This window comes from Lipotes vexillifer, unplaced genomic scaffold (genome assembly GCF_000442215.2).
Source record: "Lipotes vexillifer unplaced genomic scaffold, Lipotes_vexillifer_v1.1 scaffold1122, whole genome shotgun sequence".
In the NCBI taxonomy this organism is placed as follows: Eukaryota; Metazoa; Chordata; class Mammalia; order Artiodactyla; family Lipotidae; genus Lipotes; species Lipotes vexillifer.
In genome coordinates, this window is record NW_006798649.1 from 534,784 (window position 1) to 555,208 (window position 20,425).

A 20,425-nucleotide genomic window follows, 5' to 3' on the forward strand; every position below is an offset into this window, starting at 1 on the left:
AGTTCCTTTTTATTTTTTGGCAGCATGGCATGTGGGATCTTAGTTCCCAGACCAGGCACCAAACCTGCACCTCCCTGCAGTGCAAGCGCGGAATCTTAACCACTGGACCGCCAGGGAAGTCCCCCTAGATAGTTCCTTAGCAGCTTTGCATCTCCTACACTGAGACTGTTTCACAATGTTTATTCATTAAGCTGGTGGAACACTCACATTTGACATGGGTTAATATCACCTATCTTAAAACAAACAAAAAACAAAAGAAAACCTCTCCTGCACCTCTGAGTTTCTACACCACTACAGCAAAAATTTCTCAGGAGTTGTCTATTCTCACAGTCTCCACTTTTTCCACACCTATTCTGTCGTCAGCCTACTCCAATGTGGCCTTCATCCCCAACACTCATTAAAACAGCTCTTATCAAGATCACTAAGAACATTTTGCCAAATCCAGTTCTCTGACTTGTGGGTTGGTGTGCACTCGCCTAAGAGATATTGAAGTCTTAATCCCCCAGTACCTACGAATGTGACCTTATTTAGAAATACGGTCTTTGTAAATTAAGATGAGGTCATTACGGTGGGCCCTAATCCAGCATGACTATGTCTTAACACAAAGGGGATATTTGGACACATGCGCGCACACAGGGAGAACTCCGTGTGAACATGAAGGCAGAGACTGGGATGATGTACTTACAAGCCAAGGAATGCAAAAGATTGCCAGCAAACCACCAGAAGCTAGGAGAAGGCATGGAACAGATTCTCCTTCTCAACTCTCAGAAGGCACCAACCCTGCTGACACCTTGATCTTGGACTTCTGGCCTCCAGAACTGGGAGACTGTTGTTTAAGCCACCCAGTCTGTGGTCCTTTGTTACAGCAGCCCTAGGATATTGACAATACTTTTCTTTAGACTCCCATGACACCATTCCCTTGGCTTCCCTACAATTTCAGTGACTCCTCCTCTTCCTCTAAATGTTGACCTGTATCAGAGCTCAGTCACCTGTGCCTTTTTTCTTTTTAGCCTCTCTAACCTAGGTGATCTCATCCAGTTCCACGGCACTAAATGCCAACTAAATGCTGACCTCCACTTCTAAACTCCAGACTGACCCCTCCATTGGGTTTCAGATTCCATCCTCCTACTTCTCTACTTGGATGTCCAGACATCTCAAACTTACCATGATCAAAACTCTTAATTGTGATCCACCAAGCCCATCTTCCCCATCCCATAATGCCCCCACATTTTCACCCAGTTGCCAAGCCCCTAAACTTAGGAGTCATCCTCAATTCCTGTTTGCCTCAACCCCACATCCAATCCAACAGCAAATCCTGTCAGCTCTACCTTCAAAATATATCCAGAATCTAACTACTTTTCACTATCCCCATGCTACTCTCATTCTCCTCCTAGACTACTGCTTCCATTCTTGCTTCAAACAGCAGCCAGAATGATCTTTGAAAACATAAATTAGAGTGCTGCAGTCCCTTTCTCAAAACCTTGTAATGGCATCCCCATCACACTAAGAATGAAATCCAGAGTTCTGATGGAACTCAGTTCAAATAGTTCCCATTCTGCCTGCCCACCCCTCCCCTTTTCCACCTCTGTCCCTGAGACACAGCACTGTACTCATCTGTTTCCATGTCTGCTCCCCTAGCTGGACTCTGAGTTCCTTGAGGACGGGATCCACACCTTTGTCATCTTAGTAGGCACAGTGCCTGGTACTCACTTGACCCAGAGAAGGCCATTAATGTTGTGGACACACACCTCAGACAAGTCCCAGGCACCAGAATTACCTCCCAACTTAAAATGTTGCCTCGCTTTTGACCTTTCAAGTCCAGTCTAACCCTTAGCTCCCAAATCCTAACAAGTCCAGTTACTTCATTTTTACCACCTGTTTGAATGCAGAAAATCCAGTCTCCTGGGCTTCTTTTGTTTCTCTTCTCCCTGGGCATCCCCTCTCCCCCAACTCCCCAGCTCTCTCATTCCCACTCCCTCTGGGTGGTTCAGATTTCTACCCCATTTGGCCAAGAAATTTCCTTAACTAAGACTCTTGCCGGTTTCAAGTTCTAACTTTTAAAAGGTCCATTGGGACTTGCCCAGAACTGCAGTGACACCTCAAAACCACTTAGAAACACAGCAGGTAGGTTATCACTTACTACTGCTATTACTAAAAGTCCCTTGGAAGCCCCACAAAACTTCCCAGCATGAAATATGACTCCACACTGGAGAGTTTTGAAAACTTCTGGGTAAACTGCTTGAACAAGGGTCATGTCACCTCCAGCTTCCACTTGGGGTTCAGTTCTGGGCTACAGCTCTGCTCTAACAACGTAATCGTTGCATGGCATCTCAGGGGTTGTTTCTTCTCTTATGAAATGGGGTTGGTTAAATATCACTGGGCAGTAAACTTCTTAAATGCAGAGAACTATCTTAATTTATCTTTGTAACCCACAGCGGGTTACCTGGTACAGGGCCCAGGGCCCAGCTCCAAGGTCTGTATTCTTTATGAATGGAGGCACGCCACCAGGTAGCACTGGTAACACTGGTAAGCACAGTAAGTGTTTGTTGACAGAATTAACAAATGAACCATGTCTACTTTCCAGGGTAGTTGCAATTAAAAATGACATCATGTATATTAAAACACCCAAGAGTCAAATAAACCTGGGTTCAAATTCTAGAGCCAAGGCCGACTGGCTATGTCCTTAAGCAAATTACTTAATCTCTCTGGGCTTCAGTTTCTTCATCTGTAAACTGGGGATGATAATACTCACCTGGTCAAGTTGTTTTAAGGACAGATTTAGCTGACATGTGTGAAATGCCTGGTGCACCACACCAGTGCATATAAAAGTTACCATTTGTAGAAACACTACTATCATTATTATCTTCATCATGGACATCAGATGTTTTAATCCAAACATTTAAACATCAACAAATCTTGAAAATGATAGTTTTGTTTTTCTAAACATCATTTATTAGAAAATACAATTCCAGAGAAAGTAGGAGATAAAGGATGTCTGGGAAGTGGGTACAGTACACAGACCTCTCTCTTTAACAGGGGCATAGAGGGTCAAAGTAAAATGAGCTACAGGCAAAAAGCTAGTAACACATCTCTGGTCCATTCATCTAGAGAAGTTCCACCTCTGTTCTTCACTCCCCTAACCCCTGCCCACAGCAGCCAGCTTTATCCTTGACATTTTTAATTTAAAAGTTTAAACTTCCTTGCTGCTCTGTGGCTTCAATGAATGGAGCTTCTTTCTCCAGTTATGGAATGAGTCAGCGAAAGGGGGAATTCCTGATCCTTGGAGCTGGGGAGGGACAGTCCACATCGTATCCCCACTTAACTCCATTCCCCAGTCACCGGGCACAACCAGCCAATTTAGAAAGTTAATATCAAAGTCTCTCCTTTTTTCAAGGAAGACAACCTTTCGGAGTAAAGCGCACGAGTGAATTTCAAATCCATTTGGTAGGGAATGAAGAGTAGTAAGAGATCAGAGACCCAGTCTCTCCCTTCCAGCTCAGCTCAATCCAGCCTCCTCACAACCAAAGAAAATCACTGGCAAAAACAACAGTTTTGATGGGATCTCCCACCCGCACCCCTTTTCTTCAGCTGGGGTATCCCTTTGGCTCCAGACAAAATAGGTTTATGGCCCCATAGAATGAGAGAAATTCTTATTAAAAAAATGTGACAGAAATGGAGTTTGGGAGAGAAGCAGCACAACAAAAGGAGTGGTGGATGACGAGGAAAGCTTCCCAGAAACCACCCAACAGCCAGCCACGCTGGCATCTGCAGCCTAGAGGCCCATTCCTAGGGCCAAGACACCCTGGGGTGAAACCAAACCTAAGGGCCGAGGCAGCAGTTTATCCCACCAGAGAAAAATGAAGGGAGAGACCTATGGGGGAGCACCCAGGCATATTCACAGGGACCAGATGACCCCCAGAAGAGCTGAATGGAGGGGTAGAAGACAGTATTCAGGGCAAGTCCCAGCAAAATAGGGGAAGACGAGAGGAAAAACTCCCCCCAAAAGAGCCCAGGTCCCTGAACACAGGTCCTCTGCCGACCTCCATGTGGAAGGCCCTTCCTTACACACGTAGGTATCACATCGCTCTCCTTTGGAGGCAAAATCAGAAAGGCCCAGTGGCGCAGGCCTCAGTCCAGCACACGCAGCCCTCCTTGTCCCTCCCGACCTGCCTCAGAGACGGAGGGCACTAACTGAGGGCCCACTGGGCCCCTCCCCAAATTATTCCTATAGATAGAAATGCAAAAACAACAAACAAACAAAATCCTAGGGAAAAGTCCAATAAGAACCTCAATCATACAAAAAGTCCAATTCCTCTTTTGCCTTCTGAGGCACATGTAAGTCCCTTCTCACAAGGCTTCCTGTCCAGTTAGGACAACGTTACTATTTCATTTTTTAAAAATAAAAATAAAGATATCCACCCACCCTCCCCCCAGATGCCACTTCTACAGCCCCCCCCCACACACACACCCCAAACCAGGCATTGCTCCCTTGACACAAGGTAAACTTAAAACTTTGCTGCACCCTCACAGCCTCCAAGGCGCTGCTCATCACAACCAACCCAAATGCAGTCTGCAGAGGAGCAGATAGCAGAGAGCATCTTTACTCTCCTTGCCTCCTACCACGGAGGCCCGATCCGCCGGGACAGAGGGAAGCCCCACCAAGGGCCCTGCCCCTACACAAGGAAGGGACAAGTCAAGCAGGGAGAGTCCTCTCCCCCGGCTCTGCCATGAGCCTGGGGTCCTGGGCAACGGCTCCGCTGGGCTCATAAAGTCTCATGACTTCGAGATCCCAGTGCGAACCAGCCGGTCTTCTCCTGGGCCAGGTCCAGCTCTCGTAGGCGGATGTGCACCTCCCCCAGCAGAACATTCTCCCAGAATCCTTGCTCACTCAGCACACTCAGCTGTAGCTCCCGCTGCTGCAGGTCTCCCTTGGGGATTCCGTCATATACAAGCTGCAAATGCAAAATTGGGAAGAAAGGGAAGTAGTGAGAGAGGGAACATGGAAGGGGGAGATGCTTAAGTCTGTGGTGGTGTGATGTGATCTGGCTGAGACCACTTTACCTCCCCAACAGACAGAGCCCGAGGGAAGCTTAGAGAACCCTGCTCTTGGGGGGACTTCCGTGGTGGCACAGTGGATAAGACTCCACACTCCCAATGCAGGGGGTCCAGGTTCGACCCCTGGTCAGGGAACTAGATCCCACATGCATGCTGCAACTGCAACTAAGACCTGGCACAGCCAAATAAATAAATAAATAATAAAAATAAATAAAGACCCCTGCTCTTAGAGTTCAAGCAAATGAAGGCTTATCATTGGGGCCACAGCTCATTATCAGCAAAGGACCAGCAGGCTCTTCCTCCCCACAGACCATGCCCCAGCTGTGGAATCCCTACCCTAATTGTCAACAAACTTTTTTACATAAAGGGCCAAATAGGAAGTATTTTAGGCTTTATAGGCCATACATTCTGATCTATGTCATGATGACTCAACCCAGCTGCTACAACATGAAAGCAGCCACAGACAAGACTTAAATGAATAGTAATGGCCACGTCCCAATACAACTTTATTTACAAACTGGCACAGTCGGCCAACCCCAGCCCCACCCAGCACCTTCCCCACATACCATCTCATTGTAGGTGGGGTTGCAGGTTTTCCGGGCCACTTTGGTTTTCTTCTTAGTGGTTTTCTGAGGGTCAGGAAGGAGGTAAATCTTGACATAGGGGTCGGGATCATTCCCATCCTGGAGCAGTTGCTACAAAGGGAATGAAAACCAAAACAAAAGATGAAGGTTTTCCTATCTGTCTCTCTATCACCATTCCTGTGATCACTCCCTGATCCAGACCCTCTTCTCCCACACCTAGCTTCTTGCAATGCACAATAATTTATGTTTCCCAGCCCATTGTATTCTGCTAGAAACACCTACCATGGTAACGTTAGGTGTCCTCCTAAAACATCCATCAGATTGCCTATGATATCCAGTCTATACTTTGTATATGAATGCTCAGGGCACGCCATAACTTGGTCTGTTCTGAATGAACCATCAGGTCCCCAGATATCTCTGCCCAATATCTTTTGTCTATTTTGATCCAAGTAACCCCTAAGAGGTAGAGAAATGAGTCAGAGAGATTAAGTTGCTTGTTCAAGGTCAGCCAGTTAGTGGTTCACTCAGCCTGATCCTTTTAAAACTTAAGTCAGATCTTGTCATGCCTCTGTGCAAAACCCTCCAAGGGCTCCCATCTCACTCACGGAGAAGCCACACTCCTGACTGTGGGACCAAGGCTCTGGTCTGCCCTCTCCAACCTCACCATCTGCTATTCTCCCCTCTGCTGCAGGGGCTTCAGCTACACTGGCCTCCTCCTGCGGTTCCTGACATGCCCCAAGCAGGCTCCTGACTAGGGCTTTTGGGTTTAACTGCTCCCTCTGCCTGGAGCAATCCTCCCCAAGATGTATGTGCATGGCTCCCTCCCTCACCTCCTTCCACCTTTGCCCAAATACCTCCTCATCAATGAGGGTTTCCCTGGCCACTCTGCAAAATTGCTGCTAGCTTCACTCCACCCCAGTATTTTTTCTCTGCTTTATTTCTCACCAGAGCACTTACCACTATCTGACTTGCCATATATTTAACTTAACTATTTGTCTGTCTGCCTCTTCCTACTAGAATGTAAGCTCCCTGTGAGCAGGGATTTTATTTTGTTTACCCTTGTATCCAGAGCTAATGTATCAGTGCCTGGCACATAGTAGGCAGTTGATGAAGATTTGTTGAATAAAATGAATGAATGATTCTGTCAGAGTGAAACCCAGATCTTTCTGATTCCAAAGTTCATGTACCTCCTGCTACATACTAATGCCGCAACCTGCAAAAGTCCAGCACATTGTGGTATTCAATAAGAGTTCCCTTCCCCTTCCACTCACAAGGTTCTTAGAATCATACCAAAAATTTAGTGATTATACTCTGCCTTGATTATGCTTGAAGGATGTCACATGGCTGCCTTACCTCTATAACCAGGAAATAAGCCCCTTGGGCCTCTCCCTTATAATAATCACCATAATAATAATACAAGGCACTATGTCAAGTGCTCTACATGCATTATCTCATTTAATCCCTATAACAACCCTATGAGATAGGGGCTAACATTATCCTCATTTTAACGAGGCTAAGGGTAATTGGGCTACTTGCCAAAGACCATTATCTCATTTAATCCCTATAACAACCCTATGAGATAGGTGCTAACATTATCCTCATTGTACCGAGGCTAAGAGTAATTGGGCTACTTGCCAAAGACCACAGGTAGTAAGAAGCTGTGTCTAGCATTGCTTGGTCATACCATAGGCCTAGCACGGTAGCAGGCCCATTGGGTATTCATTCAGTAATCCTTGTGGTTACTCTCACGAGAGGTGGGCAGAAAAGGTCTGATCAGTCAGAAAAGTACCAGAAGAAAGATAAAGATCCAAATGAGGACTGTGTATGCACTTACCAAGCCCCGAATATGCATCACCATGATGAAGAGTTTGTTGTTTTTGTAGGAGATGGACAGCTTCACCTCTCCCCCAACCTTCCCGACCGGCCGGGCCCATGTGCCATCTGTAGGGACAAAGGAAACTGAGAAAGGTCAGGAGGCCAGTCCTGTCCCCATCTGGTGCCAGGCAGACGTTTCTGTTTTCTTCTGACGCCCTGCCAGTAACTCCACGTCAGAGTCCTGATGATACCCCATCGGGGATCTGCCAAGTGGCATCCGCGAACGTGACTCAGAGTTGGGTTGGGGGCGTCTATCCAATTCCAGTGTGTAAGCATATCCAGTCCCTGGGGAATCTGCTCAAGGAGCTGTGGACCCACAGCCTGAGTAGGAAACCAGATTCTCTAGCCAGTAAGCAAAGGAACAGAGACGAGTCAAGAAAAGAGAACTGGGAAGAGGCAGGGGCAGGAAAAATGACCTTTGGGAATGGTTCAGAGAGGTTGGCAGAAATCTCACAGAGAAGGCACTGTACCTGAGGACTTGGGAGCCAGGCTGGTGCCCGCAGCCTTCTCATCCCGGGACAGGGGGTGGAAGAAGGTGTACACCAAATCACACTGGAATGGAATCAGAAAACAGGGTCATTCCTCAGGAAGACAATGGCCCAGTGAAAAAAGGAAAAGGACTGTTCCACATTAAAAGAGACCTATGAGATGTGACAATCAAATGTAATATGCAGTTCTTGTTTGGGTCATGGCTCAAACAAACCAACTGTTAAAAGAATTTTGGAGATGACAGGGACATTTTGAATATGGACTATGTTTTGGGTGATATAATGACAGTGTAGTTATGTAAGATTATGTCCTTGTTTTTTAGAGATGCATAGTAAGTACTTAGGGGTAGAAGTCACGATGTCTGTGATTTACTTTAAAATATTTCATAAAAAATAGATGACTCAAACATGTCAAAATAATAACTGTTTAAGTGATGGATATATAGGCATTCATTATACTGTTTCTCTATTTTCCTATATGTTTTGAAAGTTCTCATAATACAAAAGTTTAAAAAAAAGAAAAAAAATCAAATAAAAGTAGGTCACATCAGGTCAAAAGCAGTCTGTTCTTGGAATTCCCAGGCAGTCCATTGGGTAGGACTTGGCGTTTCACTGCTGGCAGGCTAGGGCTCAATCCCTGGTCGGGGAACTAATGCCTGACCCAGCCTTGGATAAAGACCATGAATCCTACTTTTGAGAATGTTTACTAAGCAATTAGGGAAAACAAAAACAAAAACTAAAATGTGTGAAAATACCCACTCTAGCATTAAGAGTGAAAAAAGGGGGGAGGGGAATGATCTAAATATCTTTCAAGAAGCGAATGGTTAAGGAGATTATGGTATTGCAAGTTGGTGTATTAATTTGGTACACATATTTAAAGTTATGCTTACTATAAACACTTAAGTGAAAAAAGAACAGAATATAGCATTATATTTAAGCTATGACCACTATAAAACTATAAAAGTCACATTTATATATGGATAAATAGGAAGGAAACATGGAAATGGGGTTAGATGGTTTTTTAGGCTGATGGGACTCCGGATGAGTGTATTTGTCTTTATGCCCATTATAGTACCATTTGTTTAAAGAAAAATCTAGGCGGATACACACACTCAACCTGCTCAAAACCTTCCATTTCCTCAGGCTCTTGCTCACTACAAGCACCTAACACGGACATGTCTCTCTGCGTGCCCAGCTGCATGTTTGTTTCACTGCATTTCTGTGCATAGTCCCGTGGGGCTGGAGCCACGACCCACCCACCTCTTCCTGCACACAGACCCAGAAAAGCCAAGTCCCCTCCATGATTGCCACCTGCTTCCGTCCGCATCCCCCACCCCCCCCACCAGCGCCAGGGACAGCCAGGAACAGAGGCAGCCACCCACCTCGGCCACCTCAGGGGCTGCGTGGATCAAGTGCCAGATGTAGCCATTTAACTCCTCCCTCCGCCGCTCCGCTACCGCCTCTCCCCGTGAGCGGCCAATCACAAAGCGACTAGGGAAGCTGGACAGCAGGTGGGCAGTGGCGACGCAGGAGGGGGAAGATGGGGAAAGATAATGAAGAGGCAACAGGATTTAGTCACATTTCACTTGCATTTTCAGTCACCTGATCTGCATTTCTCACCAGCCTCCATTCCCAGGGACCTTTCCCCAACTCCATGCCTCCCCAAGCTCCCCAGGTCTGTGCCAAGGGCACACACGCAGCATCTCACACCAGACAGTTCCTAGGACACCGGATGAGAAAACCAAACTGTTGAGCAGAGTCCTACAGCTCTCCAGAAGTGCCTCAGCGGCTCTGAGCCCCCAGTTTTCCCCATCAAGGTAAAAACTCATTTGAAAAATCGCTTTTTTAAATTGTTGTGAAATACACATAACATAAAATTTACCATCTTAACCATTTTTTTAACATACATATTTTTGATATGGACCATTTTTAAAGTCTTTATTGAATTTGTTACAATATTGCTTCCGTTTTATAGTTTTTTGTTTGTTTGTTTTTGTTTTTGTTTTTTGGCCTCGAGCCATGTGGGATCTTGGCTGCCCGACCAGGGATCGAACCCCACAGCCCCTGCATTGGAAGGGGAAGTCTTAACCACTAGACAACCAGGGAAGTCCCCCGTCTTAACCATTTTTAAGTGTGCAGTTCAGAATTAAGTTCACTTACATTGTTGTGCAACCATCACCACCATCCATCTCGAGAACCCTTTTCATCTTGCAAAACGGAAACTCTATACCCATTAAACAACTCCCCCCCCGCCTCCTGGCAACCACCATTCTACTTTCTGTTTCTATGAATTTGACTACTCTAAGTGCTTCATGTAAGTGGAATCGTACAGTAGAATAATATTCCATTTTGTATATACACCGCATTTTGTTTATCTATTTGAAACATACTTTTACTCTTTAGAAGATTAGAAACTTCGAAAAATCTTCAGATTCAGTCAATCCCCTGCCTTTAGACCCAGGTTGCTCTCCTGGCAGGTGGACCCAAGCTTATTTTCAAGGCTGGAGGAAGACCTCTTGAGAGCCTCAGAAGAGCATGACCAGCAGGGGGAGCACTTGTCATCAAACTCATTGCCAGGAGGAGAAAACCAAGGACATAGGTCTTTTCTCCAAAGGGCAGTATCTCACTCCTGCAGTCCTGCCCAATCCCCATCCGCTCTCCCTCCCCAGTATCCCTCAGTGCAGAGAGTAAAGGCAACAGATACCTGGGCAGGAGGGAAGAAGGGAAGAGCAGCCGCAGCTTACTGTGTAACTCCTGGAACTCCTCAAATGTCCTCTGGATGTAAGTGGCCTCGTGAGCATTCTCTCGCATCACCTTTACCACATAAATCTGCAAAATCCAAATCTTAGAGAATACTCCCTGCCAAACCCTCTACACCCAATGAAGGGGGTAGGTGAGGGGACAGAAGTGTGTGTGTGTGTGTGTGTTTGTGTGTGTGTGTGCGCGCACACGCACGTGTGTTGGAGGAGTTACGCTTTCCAGAAGGAAGAGGATAAAAATGTCTCTAAATGGAGACAAAGATAATATACATATGCAGCAAAATGAAAGCAAAGATGAACAAGAATCCTTGTTTCACAAGACCCTTGACTCAGAGGGAACAGCCATCCAACTCAGCTCCCTGATTGTAGGCAGGCAACCTGGGCAGTGGAGAAGGAAGGGGTGTGTGACTGCTCCCAGCACAGGGTGTTCAGTCAACTCCAGCGCCCACAGTGTGGAAGAGAAGAAACAGTCAGAACCCCAACGAGCTGGGGCAGTGGGGAGCAAGGGAGGGTCAGATAGGAGAAAACACTTACGTAGCCTTTGTTGGGGTGGAAGATCTTCTCGTGGCGGCAGAGAAATACATCACTGATGCGGCCAGAGCTCTTGAGAGTGTGTGTTCGGGGAGCAAAGGAAAGGGTCAGCCGGTCGTCTGAGCCTGTGAACTTCATCTGAGCCAGGTTGTGAATGAAAAAATTGAGCTTTGTGGCTACACTGCCGAGGCTGGACTCAATCAACCTGCAGGAGGATGGGAAGAAAAGGATGTGACCACGGACCCAAGTCCCCACTGCCTGGCAGAGCTATCTCGAGCAATATCCCCTGACACCTGAGACTAATACTCAGCTCAGATCAGATCATTTTCCCTGTGTGATATCCTCATAGAGTGCATGATTGCACACAATGATCAGCATACAGCTTATTTCTGTGAACCTTGGGGTCTTATCTCCCCCCACTGCCCACCTGAGCCAAAGACAGTTAAACCAAGGTAGGAAGGAATTAGGGATGCCACCGTGGGCTCACCATGTAAATGTCTAAATACTGCTGTCAAACTGAGTTTCAAGGTTCACTACAATGGAACCTCACCAAACAAAGCTCAATCCAGAGATTTTAGTTCAAAAGGAAAGGTACTACATTAGACCCAACAGAGAAAGTTTAGTTCGCTAAGTTCCAAAAAGGGTGCATCATAAAATGGACAAAACGGTAGACATTAGTATACAGACACTTCCCTGCTTTCACACAAAGTGTGTCTAAGAACGTCAAATATGGGAAAACAGAACCATGGAATTCCATGTTTTGACAAGGGGGAAGGTTCTGATCCAGAGAGCTAAAAACTAGTACAAAATCCCTACTATACATTGCCCCATAGACAAAACCCTTGACTGAGACATGGTGAGAATGCAAGTAGGGGATCGCAATACCTCTATGTAAAGGTCAGCACCCAAGTGCAGATGGGAGACTGAGTCTGAGAGAAGTAAAATGATTTACCCAAGTCAAAGGTAAAGTTGGGACCACTGACCCACGCTGTCAACTCTAAGCTCTGCCACCGGAGCTAAGCCTCTCCCGTTTCCCTAGCCCTGTTCTTCCCAATCCAGCAGCCTGGAAATTAACTACCCAGAGTGGGCAGCACTGTTTTGTACGGAGAGTTTTACCTGGTGAAGTAGGTAGTGGCATTGGCCTCTGTGTCCTGAGGCCTCAGGGCATCATACACATACTTGAGGTCTTCCAGGTCTGAGAGCTCAGGGATCCCACAGGACAACATCTAGAAGAGCAAAGAAGAAGAGAGGGTGCCTGTAACAACCAGAAATTCTTGCTTCCTCTTTACCATAAGGCAAGATTTTCTACAGCTAGGCTCCCTAACCCTTCTAGAGGGTGGCAGGCAGATGCTGTGGGCAGTGGCTAGCAGTCCACAGGAACTGGGGGGGCTGGAGCAGGAAGTCAGATACCTGCAGACACCATTGTCCCCAGGTGGTCTGAGCCCTGCCTTTACCTAGGGCTCAGAGAAGTAGATCTCCAGAAATCCTTGGAAGCAAGACAAGGGAGTCTTAAAGATGGTGCCAGATGATAAGAAGGAGGGGTTCAGAAAGGGATGGAGCTCCTCACCAGGCCCAGAAGGTTGAGGAAGAGGTGGGTGTGCTTGCGAATGAGGTTGTAGGCTTGGCAGCAAAGGTCAACAAAATCATGGAAGCGGCTTGAAGGCTTGTCACCCCCGTTGATGACATACGCCATGTCCGAGGTGAAGACAAAGGGGGCACGGTCCCTGGGCCAAGGGGAACATACAGGTAGAAGGTCAACATGAAGGAGGAAGCCCACTTTGTGGGCTGCGTCAGGGGATGGTTTTCCTCATCCCTCAACACCTGTGTGAAATGGATAGATGTGGCTCCTCTAACATTTTCGTTTTTCTTTTCCTCCCTTAATCTTAAAAAATCCCCAAACACATCTTTCATTGGTTCCTTGCCTGTGAGCTAGTGATATTTTCCCTGGGTATCTAGTTGTATTCCCTTCTGCTGTGGTTTGGGCTCATTTCCCTTTGCTCAGTCCTCAGCAGGGAGGGACAATGGCTGGTGCCTGCCCTCTTCTGCAAGGCCCTGAAAGGACTTGACCTCTTTCTCAGTCTTCTCTTCTCCAAAGCTGCTCAGCCCAGGGACCACACTCTGCAGTGCGGGCCCTCCCATCACGGGCTCATGTTCCAGCTCCGAACCATTTCCGCTGACCTCCCTGGACTACACGCACATCCTGGCTTCAGGAGACCACTTACCGCTTGATGTTCCCAAACATCTGGGCGTGGCCCAGGAAACGGCCAAAATCTATGTGGAACATGTGGCCGGTCGTCTTCAGCATGATGTTGTCATTGTGACGGTCACAGATGCCCAAGACGTACGTGGCCACACAGCAGCCAGCACAAGAATAGATGAAGTTCTCTACAGCCTGGGAGAAGGAAGGCAGAGGGGAGGAGGGGACATAAAGCTGGCGTGGAGGGACCCCAGGGGCACAGCCAGACTGAATTCAGCCAGCCCTGCCCCTCTCTCATGAGTCCAACAGCTGTCACATCTGCCTGTTCAGCCTTTATCACATACGTACACACTGATGCACACAGAAACTTCTCTTGTATCTTATGGGGCAAAAGGAGATGGAAGGCTTATAGGTATATCTCCACCACGTTACCTGCAATTCACCACCTTCTGCACCTTTCTTTCCCCTTGGTAAACTGGTTGGAAAGACAGTGCACTGATCCGGGAGCCCAGACTTGACCAGCCCATAATCAGGGAAGACTGATGTTTACAACTTTCCCAATTGTTTGTGGTGACCTTAACTCAAGCACAGCACTGAGGCAACTGACTTAAGGGCCTCTTCCTGACCCTGCTCAGAATTCTTCTGTCCTCCTCCCTGGCCCCAGTATGACTCCCATTTCCACTGTTCTTGGTAACAGATGAATGCTAATCTAATTAAAGTCATTTCACGCCAAGGAAGAGCTGAGGCAGCTTAACACTTCTAGGGGATGTTTTACACTTGAAAATCAGACATCTCTAGTTGGTAAAATGTGTTAGAGCAATTTCTGAGTTTAAAGCAGGAGGGGAGGGAGTAAGGGGTTGGATCTACCTTATTTTATCTGGTCAACGTTTGCCCCCTTATCTGCCTTTCCAGTAAAAACGTATGGAATTAGTGAATAGACACCTTTCATCCTCTAAATCCTCTTTGTGAGCTTTCTGGAATTCCCAAGAACTCAAGAAAGACTCATTAGCAGAGGCAACAGTTGTCACAGCCAAGTAAGAATGGACAAAGCTGGGAATGAGAGAAATCTTCATCGAACACATGCCCTTTCGACCTCCCTCTGCAAGCTTCCACCCAGCCTTTAAGGACCTTCCTTGAGTTCCACACCTTTCCCAGATCTTACCAGCCTGCACTGACTCCTCCCCATTGAGCCCCTACAGGCACCATTCACTCAGAACTTAGTATTCTCACTTTCCCAGGGTCCAGGGATCTTATCTCCCAGCAGCCTCTTGGCTATTCCACAGGCCTACTTCAAAACTAGCTATACAGGGGCTTCCCTGGTGGCGCAGTGGTTGGGAGTCTGCCTGGCAATGCAGGGGACACGGGTTCGAGCCCTGGTCTGGGAAGATCCCACATGCCGCGGAGCGGCTGGGCCCGTGAGCCATGGCCGCTGAGCCTGCGCGTCGGGAGCCTGTGCTCCGCAACGGGAGAGGCCACAACAGTGAGAGGCCCGGGTACCACAAAAAAAAACAAAAAACAAAAAAAGAACAAAAAAAAAAAAAAAAACTAGCTATACACAGGGCTTCCCTGGGGGCGCAGTGGTTGAGAGTCCGCCTGCCGATGAAGGGGACACGGGTGCGTGCCCCGGGCCGGGAAGATCCCACATGCCGCGGAGCGGCTGGGCCCGTGAGCCATGGCCGCTGAGCCTGCGCGTCGGGAGCCTGTGCTCCGCAACGGGAGAGGCCACAACAGTGAGAGGCCCGGGTACCACAAAAAAAAACAAAAAACAAAAAAAGAACAAAAAAAAACTAGCCACACACAGAAACCCCCTGGCTACTTGTTAAATTAAACCAGCTGACTAATCGCTAGGAAGTTAAGAATAGAAAGTTTGTAAAGAAATCACAGAATGTACCTTCTGGAAGAAAAAGATGATTTCTATGATAGGGAAATATATAATTGAAAAGAAACCACTCAATAAGTATAACCCATCAACTCTCAGTCTTGACCATCTCCATCAACCTGTCTTCATGTCACAGATGTTCTTTCTACCTGAAAAGGCATCCTATTTTGACTTACAAAGCAGCTATATGCCTGTACTCTGCCACAGAGTAAATAACTAAAGTCTCATCACCTAAGTTACGCAGGGTGTCGGCTGCTTACTGGCAGGAAGTCTCACTGTATAAAGAGAGCTCTCCTGATTTAAGGGGTTTCACTTATAGGAATGGAGGTACTCTGGTTTGCTGAGTAGGTGGCCAAGAGACAAGTATTTCTAGTTCTTTCCTCCTGGAAGGCACCATAAGAAACTACCAGCATCATTCTAACAGAAAGACTAGAAGAGCTGAGAGCTATTTTTGAAAGACTGATATTAAACATTGAGACACTAAGTTAGTTTCTCTCTGTGTGTATTCTTTTTTTTTTTTTTGCGGTACAAACAAAAAGCAGGTTTCAAGAGGACAAGGAGAGACAGAAAGCTCGGTTTTGCCTATACTGAGTTTGACGTACAGGTGAAACACAAGCGGAGAGGTCCAGCAATTGGGTGGTGAGAGAGGGGAGAGGGAATGGCTTTGGAAGTCATCAGCAAGTGGGTGGTAAAGTAATAAGAGATGATGAGCTGGCACGGGAAGAGTACAAAGAGCACAGCAGGCCAGGAATTAAACCCTGGGGAATGCAAACATTTAAGGCCTCGGAAGATCATCTAATTACATGTTCACTAAACAACATTCTGATTATAATTTGGCTGCCCACGTAGGTTCTCCTTCAGGGATAAAAGCCATTGATCAATATAAGTTAGTATATGGATCGCTTCTGGTTTATGGCCATTCTCTTATGAGCTTGGTTATTATGATTTATTCTCTCCCCTAAACTTAATTAACCCAGAGGCAAGAGCCATGAAGCTGTGGACCAGCCACAGAACACAGCAGGTCACCAAGGCCCTACCACCCAGTACAGCCCCGCCTGAGGAAGGTCAGCTACCTTTTCTATCATCTCTGTCTCATATCTATCCTCAATCCTGGCTTCCGGTTACATGCTTGTCACAAACCAGCTCCATAACTGGGAACAAATGAGTGAGTCTTAATTCACATCTATGAAAAGAAGAGTTGGATAAAATGATCTCTTCCAACTCTGGTTCTGCAAAGCACCACTGGACTCCTTGCAGGACACAGGAGGACCTGAATAGGATCGTGACTAAGAGGGTCCCCTCCTCCAAACTCAATCTGCCAGAGGAACTCAGCGAAGGCTTCCCAGTTGGATACCAGGGGATGTTCTTGGTCAGCTTCCAAAAGTCATTTGACCCACCTCTAGACATCTGGAGGCACCAGTCAACCAAGAGTGTTTCTTTCCTCCCAGTACAGCTGAGCTGTCTTCTCTGTGCATGTGTGGGCCTTGTGCGAACACAGTGTGCCAGAGTCATGCGCATCCCACCCCAGCTTCACCCCCACGCTTCAATCCTACCTTCTCGTACTCGTCCTCCCCAGGGTTGTGCTTCTGCAACCAGTCGGCTAGGGGCCGGTCCTTGAAGGAGCCGGTCACCCCGTGCTCCACCTGGATCTTGCGCAGGGTCTCAGAGTTGGGGATCATCTCTACCATCCCTGTGAGGGGAGATATCAAGTCACTCTCCAGAGCAGAGAGAAGGCGTCTGTCAGGAGAGGACTACAAGAACTTTGCTGGATGCTTCCCTATAAATTAAGCTCTAGGGCACTTGGACAAAGTCTGATGATAAGGGGAAAGATCATTCCCCTGGTTTCATACTCCATGCTGTGACTCTTTGGTCCCCCCAGCTCATAGCCATGATCCTTTTTTGTTTTAACTTTTACTATGGGATTTTCAAATACATATAAGAATAAAGAAATGGTATCATGAACTCACACAAAACCAGTTTCAAAAATTGCCAACACTTTGCTAATCTTGTTTCATCTATTTCACTCACCCAGCCCTGCTTCCCCCTCTTCTCTTCCACCCTCCCCCTACCCCATTCGCGGCTGGAGTATTTTTAAGTAAATCCCATACATGTCATTTCATTCATAAGTATTTCAAGTATACCTAGCAAGGACACAACCACCATGCCATTATCACATCCAAAAATTCAACGACCATTCTTTGATCTGATCTAACCCAGTCTACATGCAAATTTCCCCCAACTGTGTCAAAAAGTATCCGTTTACAGTTGGTTTGTTAGAATTGGGGTCCAAAGTCTACACAGTATGCTAGGTTATGTCTCCAAGTCCGCTTTATTTTATAATAGTCTCTCTCCTCTGCCTTCCTTTTTTAATGCCATTCCACAGCTTCTAATGGGATAATCTTGCCCTTTTCATTTTTCTGGAGAAGCACACAGTTCTCGTCAGGGAATGGCAAAAGGGCAGTAAGCAAGAATACCCCCCACGCCAGCTGCCCAGTCAGCGCCCCGCCCACTCCCTACTGACCTCTCCCACGGCCAGTGGAGAAGCAGCGGAAGAGGACCATGCGCATGTCCAGCCCCTCCTGGACCCAGATCTTGCTCATGAGGCGAATCATCTGCAGGGTCAGCATGTCCTGGCGAAGGTCGTCCCCACACTGGATGAAGGAAGACAGTGACCGGAACCACCTCCCCCGCTTCCCCCAGCTCCCAGATCTCCCAGGAGGGCAACCTTGGCCCAGACTAGTGACCAGGGACTGCTCAGTGCTCCCACCTCCTCACACCAGGTCCAACACCAGAGATGGGCCAGGAACCACACTTTGCCCGTGTGGTGTCCCAGCTCTTCCCCCAGCCCCACGTCCCCATTTGCACTGAAGTCAGGGTCCTCCTCTCCCTGACCATCAAAGCCTTAAAACTTGAATGTTTACACCCTGGATTTGGAACTTACACACAACAAACATATGTCACTAAGTCACGCATGCCTTTCATTTCGCCCACTGGATTGTCCGCTCTGAGACTACGCTTTATTCCTCAGAATCATGGATGTGCCAGTTAGAGGGACCTTAAGATTCATCTAAGTCCAGCCTGCACCTGATTTATGAATTTCCTCTTCAGCACGCCTGCCCTAGTCATTCAGCTTGAACACTCCAGGGACAGCCAGGTCAGCACCTTATCCATCCACTGCTGAGGTACCTCTGCCTTCTAGAAAGCGCTTCTGACGCTGAGCTGTCAGTTACCTCCTTACACATCCCAACACTGTTCCTAGCCCTCTGGGGCCACACACAATTCATCTATTTCCTTTTTCACCCGACAGTCTTTCACGCACTAAAATGGCAGCATGAGTGTGGACCAGCAGGAAGAGAATGGCCCCGAGGCTGCTTCTGCCACCCTTGGATTCCCACCTCTCCTTCTCTCTACCATCGACATCCCACCAGGCTTGAGAGAAGCGTCCTCACCTTGAAGATGACACGGATGTTCTCGCCCAGCGGATCCACATTTTGGAAGGAGAGCTTGAGGGGGACTGCATTGGAGTTGAAGTAGGAACAGTCCTGCCACAGTAGAGAGGGTAGTGATGAGGGTCAGGGTGGCCCAGGCCCAGGAAGGAAAACGGCCTCTCCAGCTCTCCACCAGCTGCTGCTCATTGCTTCTTCCAGATTTCTGCGGAGCCCACATTCCCTCCCTCCCTCCCTACTGCCATCACCCTGGTTCAGTCTGTTATGACTTCAGCTCCTGCGCCTGGTCTCTCTCAGCCCTTCAGTTCATTCCACACACAACTTACTGGTTGTGTGACTTCTAGCAAGTCATGTGTCCCACCTATAACTCAGTTTACTCCTCTGTAAAATGGGGCTCACAACAGTACTGACTTCCTAAGAGTCGTGAGGATGAAATGTGATAACCAAAGGAAAGCACTTAGAACAGTGCCAGGCACAGAGTGCGTGCTCGATGAATGACAGGTGGGAGCATCACCAGCCTGGACTTCAACCCTGACACCATCAGCAGAGGCACTTACCCAGCCCCCAACCCAATTCCTCCACCCCGCAGAGCTGTCAGGTAAAAGTCCATAGACGTTAGCGTTGGCAAGAGGCCCCACATATGCCTTTCTTCCTCATCTCTCTCAGTAACCAGGTCAGTGAGGGCCTGGCTTCTACTGAGCCCTCCCCACTCCGAGAGCCCCAAACCCACCAGTCACTCACCCTGGGCACGATGCCCTTAACCAGCAGACTGGGGCTAAGCGGCAGGCGGCAGGAGCCATTGAGGGCAAAAAACTGCCCCACTTCCTCCAGGCCCGTGCGGAGAATCCCCTGGTGGGGAAAGGAGAGCAGGGGTGAGGTAAGGGGCCCATAAGCTCCACTCAGAGCCAGGCCTCTCCCAGGGGCGGGTGCCAGTAGTGGTTGGCACGGAAACAGTCACCCAAGAGATGTGGACAACCTCCTGGAGACGGTGAAGAAGGAAGACTGCCCCACCCACACCACAGCCGGGGCCACAGTCTAAACACCTATAGAGACTGGGTGGATGACAGAACAGCTTAAAGCAGCCCACGGTGAACTGAGAGGGTGGGCTACAGGTCAAGGAGGAGTTGCCACTTGGGCCGTTGCCAAAAAAGCCAATCATCTAGACTTCACAATCTCCCAATTTTTAAATGTTAGCAACCAGGATCACTAATACTGGACTAATACAACCCCTTTGTGCAAACAGATAAAGGTCCCCCCTCTGGGTGGTAGCAGCCCTGAGCCGTGGCTCACAGCACAGTGAACAAAGTATGACTGAATTTTAGCCCTCACTTGCCCCCTCTGGCTGGGTGCTCTTGTGCAGTGAACAACTTACACAACTGGGCTTAGCCTTTAAGGTAAACAGTTAAATAAAAATTTTAATACTTCACAAGCCAAAGAGAACACATTCCATGGGCTGTATCCAGCTTGCAGACTGTCAGTTTGTAGCCTGTAGGTTAGGGAGTCACCTCTTTCCAGCCCCTCACCAGAGATGGTCAAGTGCCATCCTGCTGGTCAGGATGCCTAAGAAGTTAATGACTGGCTGCAGAGGCCCAGAACCAGAAATGAGTAGAG

General features: G+C 47.8%; 1 protein-coding gene across 1 annotated transcript in view; it reads right to left on the bottom strand.

The window, feature by feature from the left end:
* Positions 1-4,410: 4,410 nt before the first annotated feature.
* Positions 4,411-20,425, bottom strand: part of PIK3C2B (phosphatidylinositol-4-phosphate 3-kinase catalytic subunit type 2 beta) — a 39,068-nt gene continuing 23,053 nt past the window's right edge. The window contains exons 19-32 of the mRNA XM_007470660.1: positions 19,556-19,663; positions 18,818-18,910; positions 17,890-18,019; positions 16,922-17,058; positions 13,515-13,684; positions 12,860-13,016; positions 12,409-12,518; positions 11,296-11,497; positions 10,707-10,831; positions 9,385-9,502; positions 7,985-8,066; positions 7,474-7,580; positions 5,622-5,750; positions 4,411-4,952 (exon numbers count right to left, since the gene is read on the bottom strand). Coding sequence (XP_007470722.1) covers positions 4,764-4,952; positions 5,622-5,750; positions 7,474-7,580; positions 7,985-8,066; positions 9,385-9,502; positions 10,707-10,831; positions 11,296-11,497; positions 12,409-12,518; positions 12,860-13,016; positions 13,515-13,684; positions 16,922-17,058; positions 17,890-18,019; positions 18,818-18,910; positions 19,556-19,663 — 1,857 coding nt within the window. The 3' untranslated portion in view covers positions 4,411-4,763. The remainder of the gene's footprint in view (positions 4,953-5,621; positions 5,751-7,473; positions 7,581-7,984; positions 8,067-9,384; positions 9,503-10,706; positions 10,832-11,295; positions 11,498-12,408; positions 12,519-12,859; positions 13,017-13,514; positions 13,685-16,921; positions 17,059-17,889; positions 18,020-18,817; positions 18,911-19,555; positions 19,664-20,425) is intronic.